The sequence below is a fragment of the Gymnoscopelus braueri genome (genome assembly GCF_963280865.1).
Source record: "Gymnoscopelus braueri genome assembly, contig: SCAFFOLD_42, whole genome shotgun sequence".
Classification (NCBI taxonomy): domain Eukaryota; kingdom Metazoa; phylum Chordata; class Actinopteri; order Myctophiformes; family Myctophidae; genus Gymnoscopelus; species Gymnoscopelus braueri.
The window spans coordinates 721,326-735,373 of record NW_027660610.1 but is presented as its reverse complement, the minus strand read 5'-3'; the positions used below and the strand labels follow the sequence as shown (position 1 = coordinate 735,373).

Genomic DNA, 14,048 nt, shown 5'->3' with positions numbered 1-14,048 from the left:
GGGGGGGGGGTGAACCCAAAGGGACGCTTTGTGCGTGACGGAGATGAAAGGACGGCATTGTTTGAACTGAAGAGACCGTTTGTTTTTGTTCGTTTTTTTTTGTGATTCAGGCAAAAAAACTGAGTCTGCTTATAGGAGTAGTTCAACCCCCCCAAAAAAATCTTATTTTCTATCAATTACACACACCCCCCCACGAAGCCTTGAATTCATGGAGATTTTTTTAGTTTTTTTACGCATTCCTGAGACAATAATTTGATGACTGGGCGAAAATATGCTACTGTCACCGGTAGGAGACACAAAGGAGTCTCTTTGAGTCTCCTACCGAAAATACACCCGCTCATCAAATTATTGGCTCAGGAATGCGACAAAAACGAGAAAAAAAAAACTCCAGGCTTCATGGGGGGTATGTGTAATTGATTGAAGAAATGTTTTGGGTGAACTATCCCTTTAAGACGGAGAGCCGAGGTGGAGGAGTTGGGGAGCGTTGTTCACAGAAAGACTTTTTGTTTTTTGTTTTTTGTAATTTCTTTTTTGAGCAGCGGCTCACTTGAGACGTCGTGTCCATGTTATGTTATGTAAAGAAAATCAATAAAATCCACACACCAAATCATTCTCATTCGTTTCAGATCCACCAGGCCACTTCCTCAGACGTCTAGAACAGGGGGTCTCGAAACCTTTTCATGTCGTGGACCCCCATCCCCCCCCAGAAGCAAAGACCTGAGTTACAAGTGTTTGCTTTAAAAAATATATATATTCAAAGGTTTGCACAAATTTTCATGATTTTCCCCCCAAAAAATAGCAGATCTACAAGCTCATATAGCGCGGCACTCGGTGCCGCGCTATATGAGCTTGTAGATCTGCTATTTTTGAATAGCCCAAAAGTATAAAAGTGGTTCAAATGATTGCGATTTTTTTTGCTGGGGACCCCCTGGAGGAACGTGGTACGTGTTGGGTTTATTCTAGTAAGTATTCATCACTTTTCACAACAAGTCTTGAGGAGAGTGTCTGCTTACATTACTCACAATAAACATCTGCAAAACAGGAGATACTTGATGTGTGGATTTTTATTTTCATCTATTTTCCTTACACAGCGAGTAATTGTTTGCGATGGAAGCACCCTGCCTAAGTAGTTTATTATGGGATGTTGTCTTTTTGCACCCAATGGCGCTTCACTTGCCCCCGGAGGACACGCGTCTTCTGCTCAATGATCGTCGGGGGGGGGGGGGGGGGGGGCGTGTCTCTGGGAACCTCTGACATTGATGAGGGAGGGGGCTCCGCTCTCTCTCTCCCAGACGTTGAACGACACTTTTTAGCTGAGAGCTTGTGACACTTGTAGATCTGCTAATTTTTTTTCGAAAAATCTTGAACATTTTGTGTAAATCTTTGAATATATTTTTTTTCTTTTTTTAAAGCAACATTTTTAACTAAAATCTTTGCTTCTGGAGGTACCTGGCACAAAAGGTTTCAGCGCTTTTTGTGCCAGGCGCTATGAGCTTGTAGATCTGTTATTTTTTGAAAAATCTTGAAAAATGTGTGCAAATCTTTGAATATATATATATTTTTTAACATTTGTAACTCAAATCTTTGCTTCTGGGGGGGTCCCTGGAACAAAGATATTTTGAGATGGGGGTCCGCGGTCAAATACATGTCATTTTGTAAAAAGAAAATCTACATTTGTTGAATCCCCAGAAGCAAAGATTTGAGTTACAAATGTTTGCTTTAAAAAATATATACATTCAAAGATTTGCACAAATTTTCACGATAAAAAAAAAAAAAAAAAGCAGATCTACAAGTTCCCGGTCTTAATGGGTTAACTAGCTGCCCTTATAGTGGGCCGGTGGTGTCCCCCAGGGCCCCATACTGGGTCCGCTAGTATTTCCCCTCCGCACCGAATCCCTTCGCGGGAAAATAGCCGATCTACAAGCTCGGTGTGAGCTGTTTTCCTGCGAATGTTCCCCCCCCCCATAATTAGGAAGAGTTAAATTATTGGTTAAAGATCTTCTTTAAGACTTTCCTGCGAATGTTCCCCCCCCCCATAATTAGGAAGAGTTAAATTATTGGTTAAAGATCTTCTTTAAGACGCGTTAACAGGCCTTTATAAAACACATGGCAGTCGACATCATGACTTGTAGATGGTCTGTTTGTGGTGGTACGCTGGTACACCAAGAACTCGTAGATCTGCCTCAGCGTTCATTCCTTATTTAAGTCGGAAAAGACCAGCATTTAGCTGCACCAAAGCACGGGATTGGACAAACCCCGTAGCCCGTAGACTGTTCTCATTGGCCATCATCATTTGGCCCTCTACCCCCCCCACCCCTTTTCTTTCTCTCGAAGGAACGACGCCAGCGTTTCATTGGACGTTCGAGAAGTGTGTGATTTGAATTCTGATTGGCTGAAAAGGGACATTGTTTAAAAGAAGAAAAGAAAATAATAATAATAATAATAATAATAATTGACCTCTCTGCCTTTGTTGTTGTTGATGTTGCTGTTATTGTTGTCTGATGTCAGAGGTCCCTGACCGTTCAAAATGTACATTTAATCCGGAGGTTTATTTTCAGTCATTTTGTAACCCAAAAGAAAAGCATTTTACAGCAGAATATTTTATTTTGTATTATTTTGGGAAAGTTTCATAATGTTTCTGAGAAACGTCTTGTTGTGATTCGTGACTCAGCGATCTGTGTGGCGGTCACGTTTCTTTGTTTTTTTTCCCATTGCTGTCGGGATAGGAAGCTTGTATCTCCATATTTCACCTTTCTGATTTTTTGGTGTAACTTAATGCCCTGCTTCGTCTTACGAGAATGTCGCGAAGAAGTAGCAACAAAAAAAAACAGCTGATCTGCAAGCTCACCACATGCTGCTTTTGAGCTTGTAGATCGCCTACTTTTTTTGCAAAATGTTTTGAAGTGAAAGTAAAAGGTGTGTTTTTTTTTTGGACATACAAGGCTTGTGCCTGACTGACGTTTTCTTTCTTTTCCTTTTTTTCATTTAAATTGATAAAACGATGATTGCGGATTCATGGCTTCTGTTTGTCACTAGGTAGAAAATCATCGAAAACCCCTTTGTCTTTTTTTAAAAATTGGGGCAGATATAGAGCACCGAAGTGTGACATGGCTGTCACTAGAGGGCGCTAATCACCCCTCGGTCACGGAGTATTTTTTTCTACTAGAAATCCCATAGAGAAATCTTAGATCGCATCATTTAACTCATTAAGACCTGGAACGCATCTGTGTCATTTTTTGATTTCTTTGGCTATTCAAAAATAACAGATCTACAAGCTCGTAGCGCGGCACCGATGAGCTTGTAGATCTGCTATTTTTGAAAAATTCACAATTTGTGCAAATCTTTGAATGTATGTATATCTATGTTTTGTTTTTTTAAGCAAACATTTGTAACTCAAATCTTTGCTTCTGGGGGATGTCTTCTAAATCCTTTTTTTTTTACGTATGTTTCTATATCAGTGGTTCTCAAGGACCCCCAAAATGATATGTATTTGGCCCTCGGACCCCCATCTCAAAATGTTTTGTTCCAGGGGCCCCCCCCAGATGCAAAGATTTGAGTTAAAAATGCTCACGATTTTTCAAAAATAGCAGATATACAAGCTCATAGCGCGGCACTCGGTGCCGCGCTATGAGCTTGTAGATCTGCTATTTTTTTAAGTACAAAATAATGGTTCAAGTGATGACACAGATGCGTTAGATAATAAATAGAGATACTTTTGTGACCCAGGGGTAGTGGGTGTGATGTCAGGACTCTATTTGTACATTTTCCAGCGCTCTAAAAAGTGCTCTGCGCTCTAAAAGAGTAAAAGAAAAAAAAGGGGGGGGGGAAAGTGTTCTCATTGTTTAGTGCTGGAAGCCAGGAAGAGTTGTGACGGGTGACCAATAGGAAGCCAGTGCTGCGAGAGGTTGGCCAATGGGAAGCTGCCGCTGGGAGGGCTGACCAATAGGAAGCCGGCGCTGTGAGAGGTTGACCAATAGGAAGTCGGCGTTGGAAGGGGCCGTTCCTAACTGCCTTGAGGTCAGTTAAATTCAAGCCAAACAGAGTTCCTATCAGGGCTGGGCAATAATCCATAATTCATTGATATATCGATGATTTATTGATATATTGATCATTTACAGATACATCGATAATATATGTATTGATCTAAGACCAGATATCATCTAGGACTTTTGATATTGTGATATTTTGATGACATAACTGTTGTCTTTTTCTTCAATCCAAATTTATACTTTCAAAAATGTTTTTTTTTTTAAATCTAAATTAGCAGCAAATAGCCGATCTGCAAGCTCACTGCATACTGCATCTCAACCTGTTGTGAGCTTGTAGCTCTGCTATTTAAACAAGACCAGGAGACCTGGTTCTGCCAGACCCAGACTTCACATGACGTGTCAGCCTGTGTCTATGCCCATGTATGGACGAAAGGGGGACAGACTTTTATGGCTGGGGCCTAAGGACAAAGTGACCATGCCCATGTATGGATGAAACAGGTACAGAGCCTCATGTAAGCCAGACCCCTTGGGTCTGGCAACAAAAATATATACATACTATTGATACAATATGATATCGTCACAATATACATATTGAGTTTTGGTCAGAAATATTGTGATATCGCATTTTTATATATATATATATATATATATATATATATATATATATATATATATATATATATATATATATACACACATATCGTCCAGCACTAGTTCCTATGCAAGTGGACAAAGTCTGGACAAAAAGATATATGGTAAAGAACTCGGATCATCTCTGTGCCCAGCAGTTCACCCCAAAAAAAATACTTATTTTCTATCAATTACACACGCCATGAAAAGCCTTGAATTCATGGTGATTTTTTAGTTTTTGTCGCATTCAAGACAATAATTTGATGACCGGGTCATCGGTCAATAGGAGACTCCACCGGCAGTGGTGGAAATGGCGTTGCACGCTTGGGAACGGCGTTCCCATAGCAACCGTTGCGGGGGAACGCTGTGAACACGTGTGGGAACGCTCTTCAGAGCGTCCAAAACTTTTTTTTAAATTATTTTTTATATATCTTTTTTTTTGTTTTACATAACATTTTTAATGTATGGTTGCTGTATGAGGCCAAACGTGACACAAACATTCTTACGTTTTCCAATGTTGTAAAAATCTGCTAGTTCCAAGACCCTGGAACAGCATGTTTTGCGATGGGGGTCCGTGGCTAAACATATACATTTTCGGGTCCTTGACATGAAAAAATGTGATAACCACTGACATAGTAACGTACGTTTTTTTTCTTTTTTCATAAAACAGTTAGGATTTAGAAGACATCATTTTGTAGAATCGGCCTCAGGTCTTAAAGGGTTAAACCAAGTAAGACCTGGAACGCAAACTGTGTCATTTTAGATTTTTTTGTTGCTATGACCATTATGTTATACACTTTGGGGATATTCAAAACTAGCAGATCTACAAGTTTGTAGCGCTGCACTCTTGCAGATCTGCTATTTTTGTGTATTTTGTGTAAATCTTTTGAATACATACTGTATATATTTTTTAACTCAAATCTTTGCTTCTGGAGGTACCTACGAGCTTGTAGATCTGCAATTTTTGAATAGCCAAAGAAATACAAAAATGTCAGATACTTTCCCGGTCTAAAATGGGTTCAAGTTTGCGGCGGATTTGTACAGACGTTTTGTGTGTGTGTGTGTGTGTGTGTGTGTGTGTGTGTGTGTGTGTGTGTGTGTGTGTGTGTGTGTGTGTGTGTGTGTGTGTGTGTGTGTGTGTGTGTGTGTGTGTGTGTGTGTGTGTGTGTGTGTGTGTGTGTGTGTACACGCATTGTGTGTAGCTGTGGTCTGCTGTCCGTTCACATGCTAATAATTCATTAATTGTTATGATAGAATGATGATGATGTTATGGCTTCGTTGTTTATGCCCACAGGCTGATGATCTCTGCAAATCCAGTCAATAAAGACAATTATATACATTGTAATTGTGACATGAAGTTTGGCAACATTTACCAGTGATATTGTTTGGGTCAAAACGTTTTTTGTTTCCCCTGGCTAATAAGACCCCCCCCCCCCCCTCCAAAATCAATTCCCCAATATGCTTCTGTTGGTCATCGCTCTTGTTTTGAGCAACCTGTCAGCACACACCTGCTGAGAGGTGTGTGACTGGCACACACACCTGCTGAGAGGTGTGTGACTGGCACACACACCTGCTGAGAGGTGTGGGACTGGCACACACACCTGCTGAGAGGTGTGGGACTGGCACACACACCTGCTGGCAGCATGGGTTCTGCAACTTCGTTGAGTTTGTGTTGATGCTCCAAGCAGCAACACCTGTGCAACAGGGCAAGTGGAAGCTGGTGTTCCGTTATGCAGAGCGGCAGCATTATGTGGTCTCAGCCCTGGTACCATTTACTAACTTAGGACCAAGTTCTGTGAGACTGATGAACAGTCAACAGGTAAGACATCAACCCAAGAAGACCGGTTCCTCACCCTCGCTTCGCTGAGGAACCACAGGTTTTCTTCCAGAGATTTACACACGGTACCAAAGACAGATGTCAAAGTTGCAGGACCCATGCTCAGGCACACACCTGCCTGCAAATGGTACCAGGGCTGACACCAAATAATGCGTAATCTGCGTAGCGGAACACCAGCTTCACTTGCCCTGTTGCACCATGGGACTTATCCTGAAGGGACAAACGTGGCATCTTTCCATGGAGGCAGTGTTGCTGCTTGGAGCATCAACACAAACTCAACAAAGGTGCAGAACCCATGCTCAGGTGCCAGTCACAGCAGGTGTGTACAGGTGTGTGCCAGTCCCACCTCTCAGCAGGTGTGTGCTGGCACGTCGCTCAAAATAGCCTTGATTTTGACAGCAAAGCTTGATTTAGTTTTAGTCTTATTCTTTTGAATCAAATTCCATTTAGTTTTAGTCATATTTTATTCATCTGAAATGTTTTACTGTTAGTCTAGTTTTAGTCGACTAAATATCGACAAGCTCATAGCACGGTGCCGCGCTATGAGCTTGTAGATCTGCTCTTTTTGAATAGCCAAAAGTAAAAAAATAGCCAAAAATCTAAAATGCCGCTAATATGCGTTCCTGGGTTGAATGTGTTAAACAACATGATTTGGTTTAGTTTCTGGCAGAAGTGACCTTTACTGTAACGTGCAGTGGGCGTGGACCCCCAAAATGATAAATATCCATCTCAAAACATTTTGTTTGTTTGTTATAGGATGATGATGATGGGATTTTTCCTAGTGGGTACTTAGAAACACGCTACATATAGTAATAGTAATAGTAATAATATCAATTATTAATCGGTACAAAATTTCACAAAAATACACACATTTCCAAGTGACTGATTTTGTGTGGAAGATGAACAGCTAATTATCATGTTTTTTTTCTTTTTAAGAATTAACCAGCAATATAAAAAAGTAGTTTAGTTTAGTTTAGTTTATTTCGATCCACATCAGTTACACAAAACGTACCACACAATAATCCAATGATTCATTTTGTTTGATGGAAAAGGCATTAGGCTGAAGCTCAAAGCTTATTTATGCCTTATCCTTCATACATGTTGATTTAACTGAAAGTAGCAATGAATTGAATACACAGGACCACAATGGAAAGCTTTTGTGTGTGTTATCCTTATATATACCATTATATAACATTGTATAATCGTACCACTACTAGCAAACTGTTAATAAAGTATTCAATCAACAAAAAAACTAAGATGAGAGAAATAAAGAAGTGATGTCTTCTTGTAGATCTTGTAGATCTGCTATTTTCAGAGCGCAACCAAACATAAAATGACTTGTCTTTTAGTTCTACTGGATCTCTTCTCCACTAGATCCCTCACTGACATTTTAGTCTAGTTTTTATTTGTTGACAACATTGTCAATACATTTAGTCTTATAGTTTCAGTCATCGTAGCTTAGTTTCTATTTAGTTTTTATTTAGTTTTCGCCAGTGAAAAAAGGTAGTCGACCAACATTTTTCCTCATAAATGTAGTCGACTAAATCCCACGGGTCGGCCCGCCTCGGGCTATGGGTTGCAGTGGTGGAAAGTAACTAAGTACATTTACTTAAGTACTGTACTTAAGTACAATTTTGAGGTATTTGTACTTTACTTGAGTATTTCCAATTTCCAATACTTGTACTTCTACTCCACTACATCTCAGAGGCAAATATTGTACTTTTACTCCACTACATTTACTTGAAAACTTTAGTTACTAGTTACTTTTCAGATATAAATTATGATATAAAGAAACAGACATTAACCACTTTAAACCTATTTTATACCTAGGCTATTTGAAAATAGCAGATCTACAAGCTCACAACGTGTCGCAACACGACGCGTTGTGAGCTTGTAGATCAGCTATTTTCAAATATTTAGTACTTTTACTTTTCATACTTTAAGTACATTTTGATGGCAATACTTTTGTACTTTTACTCAAGTAAATATTGAATTCTGGACTATTACTTGTAACAGAGTATTTTTATATTGCAGTATTGGTACTTTTACTTAAGTAAAGAATTTGAGTACTTTTTCCACCACGGGCTTTGGGTCGGCCCGCGCATCACTATGAGTCACTCATCTCAACTGTCATAGATCTCCACCACCATGACTGGTGTGAAGCTGTTGGTCATGGAGGCCTTGACCGTGTATTTCTGCTCTTTGTGTGTGATGTATTGCTCTGCTCTGCGTCTGACGAACTTGTTCTCGTTGTCGTAGTACATCTCGCGGAAAAGCTCGTAATCGCACGCTTTGGACACCGAGAAGAATCCCGCCGCGAACCAGTTTTTGTGAAAGGTGAAGTTAAAGGGCACGGAAAACATCAAAGCCAATCTCTTGTCTGCGGACGTCTTGCGCGAGTCCTTCACGTCGTAGGTGAAGACGCCGACAGCGCCCCTTGTGGTATATGGGGTCTTGATGAACTCCACAGCGGTCTCCATCTTGGGGCCAACATCGTGCGGTAAAGCTACGGAGCTCGAGCCACTCGACACGTACATCCTTAAAAGTAGGAAGAGAATAAAATGTTAGAGAAACTGATTAAAAACATTGTTTAAAAGGTAGGCCAAGTGATGTGTTTTGGTTAAAGAGGTGGTGCCATGGTTTTATTAAAGAGGTAGTGCCATGGTTTTATTAAAGAGGTGGTGCCATGGTTTTGCACTTTTTCTGTTTTTCATGTGTCTATGAGGTTGATAGAACTTCATTAAGCCCCCCGGTGGTGTTTTTATGGTGTTTTATGTCTTCTCTGACTATTTGGAGTTTCTTCCTGGAGGCTGAAACCTTGAGGGTCAAACGTGCCAATAGAGAAACAGCGCTTTAGTGACATCACAAAGCCCACACCCTCCCCCTCATTATCATAACACAACAGGTGTGGGCATGAGGAGGAGGAGGGACAAGGACAGGTGGGTGGTGCTAAGGTGGTGGAGGAGGTGCTAAGGTGAGAACCAGGTATACTTAATGAACTGGAGGCGTGTCCACATAAAAACATAATTTTAACAATTTCTGTACACTTTTTTGTTGTTGAAAAAAATCCTTACATAATAATAATACCTTATGATCAGGTTTTATGGTTGAAAAATATCATGGCACCACATCTTTAAAACAAAAGTTTTTTTTTTTTTTTTTTATCCCACGATTTTGTAACCCATTAATTTCAGTGCCAATTGTCGAAGTAATCCTGGGTGCTACACTCCCTCTGCCAGCCTAGGGAGAGCCTAGAGCCGAGCTCATGCCTTTTTCAATGCATGAGAGCTAGCAAGCCGCTTCTTATCACCTGACAGGGGGGAGTTTCCCTGGTAGGACGTGGCGTGTGGAAGGAACACGTTATTCCAACCAGTTCCTGGTTAAAGCACTATATTGTATATTTAGTAATCATTGCTATAGCGTGTTTGTTCAGTAACAGGAGTCTCCATGTCTCTCCAGCTCTTTGATAAACAGAAAATACATTTTCAGGAGAGATGTATCAGCTTCATTTTTATAATGTTCTAATGTTGTCTGCTGATTTCTTTGTGTCATCACTTCCAATTTAACTTGTTTAATCTGTATACTGACTGAGTTCTCTTTCCCGATTGGATAAAAATGGTATCCCGACCTGAAAATGCATTTTCTGTTTATATAAAGAGCTGAACAGTCATGGAGACTCCTGTTACTGAACAAACGCTCTTTAGCAATGAGTGTATCAGAATATAGAGCTATTTAACTTATTTTAAACAAAGACAAGCACCAGTGTTTGAAAGTACATTTACTTAAGTACTGTATTTAAGTACAATTTTGAGGTGTTTGTACTTTACTTGAGTATTTCCAATACTTTTACTTCTACTCCACTACATCTCAGAGGCAAATATTCTAGGCCCACTTTTACTCCACTACAATTATTTGAAAACTTTAGTTACTAGTTACTTTCCAGGTGTAAATTATGATATTATGAAACATACATTAACCACTTTATCCCTATTTTATACACAGGCTATTTGAAAATAGCCGATCTACAAGCTCACAACGCGTTGCGATGCAACGCGTTGTGAGCTTGTAGGTCTGCTATTTTTAAACATTTTAATACTTTTACTTTTGATACTTTAAGTACATTTTGATGGCAATACTTTTGTACTTTTAATCAAGTCAATTTAGAATTCTGTACTTTTACTTAACAGAGTATATATTGCACTATTGATACTTTTACTTAAAGGGATATTTCACTTTCAAAAAAACTTTTGGTCATTTTATCATCTACTCAGGCCTTTGTGAACCCCCCAGACAGTTTTTAAGTTGCTTGATTAATTATTTAGATATTTTATATTAATTTTTATCAGACACGCCCCCTTCCTATACAAACCCATTGTAACTTCAAACTTCATTTTAACCATGTTAGATTCATCAAAAACACCCATCCTTGGTTCTGGTGACTCATCCTGCCCTCCTAATGTGTGAGGGGGCCGTGTTTTTTCAATTACTTTTTTCATTTATTTTTTATATTTTTTTTGGAAAATGAAAAAAATAAAATACAATAAAAAATGTAAATAAAATAAATGAAAAAAAGTTATCGGAAAAACATGGCCCCCTCACGAATTAGGAGGGCAGGGTGAGTCACCAGAACCAAGGACGGGTGTTGTTGATGAATCTATAACATGGTTAAAATGGAGTTTGAAGTTACAATGGGTTTGTATAGGAAGGGGGCGTGTCTGATAAAATGAATATCAAATAACTAAATAATTAATCAAGCAACTTAAAAACTGTCTGGGGGGTTCACTAAGGCCTGAGTAGATGATAAAATGACCAAAAGTTTTTTTGAAAGTGAAATATCCCTTTAAGTAAAGAATTTGAGTATTTTTTTCCACCACTGAAAAGCACTTACCCTTCCTTAAAAAAATATATTTTAAAAGCTGATAATAAAATGTAAATACGTACCTGGGGTTAGTGAGTGTGTGGGAAGTGCACAGATTCTTGATCTGAATGTTGCACTGACGATGAGTTAAGGAGCCGCCAGCAACCTGGTTCAGCAGGTTCACTGAATGGTCCGCTCCGATGGCTGTAACTATTCCTTCAGCCATTTCACAGTGTGCTGTGCTGCTCTGATATAATATATACATACATATGTATATGATGATGGACATGGTGAAGGGAAGGGAAAAGCCTGGGTGGGAACAGAGAGAGCAATGAAGATGTTAAGCAAGGTTCATGACATTTTGAATTCTTCTCACCCAGTGACTGATAGTGCCTAGAGTCATAATCTGATTTTAAACATATAAAATATATATTTATATATATTATAAATATAATATTCATTTCGGCCATTTGAAAATAGCCGATCTACAAGCTCACAATGCGTCGCGATGTGACGCATTGTGAGCTTGTAGATCTGCTATTTTCAAAAGATTTGTATACATTTGAAAACTTGAAATGGTACATTCTGCATAATGAGTACTTTTACTTTTGGTACTTTAAGTACATTTTGATGCCAATAATTTTGTACTTTTACACAAGTAAATAAAAAAATTCCCGACTTTTACTTTTACAGAGTATTTTTACATTGCAGTATTAATACGTAATAAAAAATGTGAGTACTTTTTCCACCACTGATTACAAACAATGAAAGAAACAATTGTTCTCACCTGGAATCAGAATGCAAGCCTCTGTATTCAGTTGTTCAACAGCTTCTTGTTATTATATAAAGTATTATTATACAAATAACAAGACATTATATATATAGCACTATGGGGGCAGGGCCTTTTCCTGATAGGCTCCTCCCCTCACTTTGATGAGGATGTTTTGATATGGAAAGAATGAGAGTTATTCCAGTGCATTGTGCTTCATCACCCCATACACACGTTCTCATTGCATGGAATGGGCTTCTTATCACTGTTACATACCTGCCAACTCTCCTGTTTTCGCCCGGAGACTCCTGTTATTTGACCATTTCTCCTGGCCGACTCCTGTTCTTCCATTTCTCCAGTTTTTCTCATGTTCTGGGGGATTTCACCCTTTTTGTGTGGCAACCCATGTGTCAAAGGCCCATATAAGACCTCCCCTCACACATCTCACTGATATGCAGCCACAACCATTCATGTTTATTTGCTACTAGTTCCTTGAGTTTTTGATATGCAAATCACCATGGCAATATTAGATTTTTTTTGTTTTTGTTGGAAGGTGTGAGAATGTTACTCTTTTACTGTTGCTTTATACAGTATATAAAATGTATTATGTCTGGATATACTCCAGTAATCCCACATACCAACCCTGGGTGATGCATGGAGTGTTCGGGGCGTGGTCAGTCAGTGGTGGAAAATGTACTCAAATATTGTTACTTAAAGGGATACTCCACTTTCAAATAAAATAAACATTTAAAAAATATATTAAAAATAAATGAAAAAAGTAATGGAAAAATCACGGCCCCCTCACACATTAGAGTGTCCTGCTAATGTGTGAGGGGGTCGTGATTTTGCCATAACTTCTTTCATTTTTTTTAAATATTTTTTTTTAATGTTTATTTTATTTGAAAGTGAAATATCCCTTTAAGTAAAAGTATCAATACTGCAATATAGAAATACTCTGTTACAAGTAAAAGTCCGGAATTCAAAATGTACTTGAGTAAAACTACAAAAGTATTGGTATCAAAATATACTTAAAGTACCAAAAGTAAAAGTACTAAAAATGTCTGAAAATAGCAGATCTACAAGCTCATAACGTGTCGCAACACGTTGTGAGCTTGTAGATATTTTCAAATAGCCTATGTATAAAATAGAAGTGGTTTTCTAATATAATAATTTATATCTATATTGTACTTAAGTACAGTACTTGAGTACACGTACTTAGTTACTTTACACCATCGTGGTCAGCATGAAAAAACACTTTTATCAGACGGTCTGAGGTTGGCAGGTATGCTGTTATCATCCCATGACCAGTAGGTCCTACTGGCCGGTGTCAGAGTTATAACAAGCCCATTCAATGGAATGAGCACGTGCTGTGTATCGGGTGCTATTTTTAGCAGTGGTGTAAAATAACTATAAGTACATTAAACTCAAGTACTGTACTAAGTACAAGAGTATTTCCAAATTTCAATACTTTTTCTTCTACTCCACTACATCTCAGAGGCAAATATTGTACTTTTACTCCACTACAATTATTTGAAAACTTTAGTTACTAGTTACTTTGCAGATATGCAGTGAAGTGAAGTAAAAGTACAATAATTTGATCTGAGATGTCGTGGAGTAGAAATATTAGTATTGAAAATTGGAAATACTCTAGTAAAGTACAACTACCTAAAAATTGTACTTGAGTACATGTACTTAGTTACTATCCACCACTGATTCTTAGGTTATCAATGTCATGATTCTGATCTCCAGTAATGTTTCTGATCCTCTGATCCTTGGCTCAACTAAGGGAATGAACTCGTTCTCATGCTATTCATCAAAAATGTGGAATGCCCTACCAAAAGGAGTAAAGGAGTGTAAAACCCTACTCACTTTCAAAACTGCCCTAAAGATACACCTTCAGGAGAGTGCAATTCGAAAATGGCCCCTGTCTAAGTCTTAACCTACCCCCCCCCCTACATTTTCCTC

General features: G+C 38.7%; 1 protein-coding gene and 1 long non-coding RNA gene across 2 annotated transcripts; one reads left to right on the top strand and one right to left on the bottom strand.

Moving 5' to 3' along the window:
• The first annotated feature begins 1,374 nt into the window (after positions 1–1,374).
• On the top strand, positions 1,375–3,012 carry LOC308081373. Its single transcript, XR_013932839.1, has 2 exons — positions 1,375–1,977; positions 2,044–3,012. It is a non-coding gene; the product is annotated as an uncharacterized lncRNA (long non-coding RNA).
• Positions 3,013–8,579: 5,567 nt separating this feature from the next.
• On the bottom strand, positions 8,580–11,540 carry LOC308081371 (uncharacterized protein; the record flags this gene model as incomplete). Its single annotated transcript, XM_080457749.1, has 2 exons — positions 8,580–8,994; positions 11,398–11,540. 2 exons carry the CDS (start codon positions 11,538–11,540, stop codon positions 8,580–8,582), a joined length of 558 nt encoding a protein of 185 aa, XP_080313875.1.
• Positions 11,541–14,048: the final 2,508 nt, after the last annotated feature.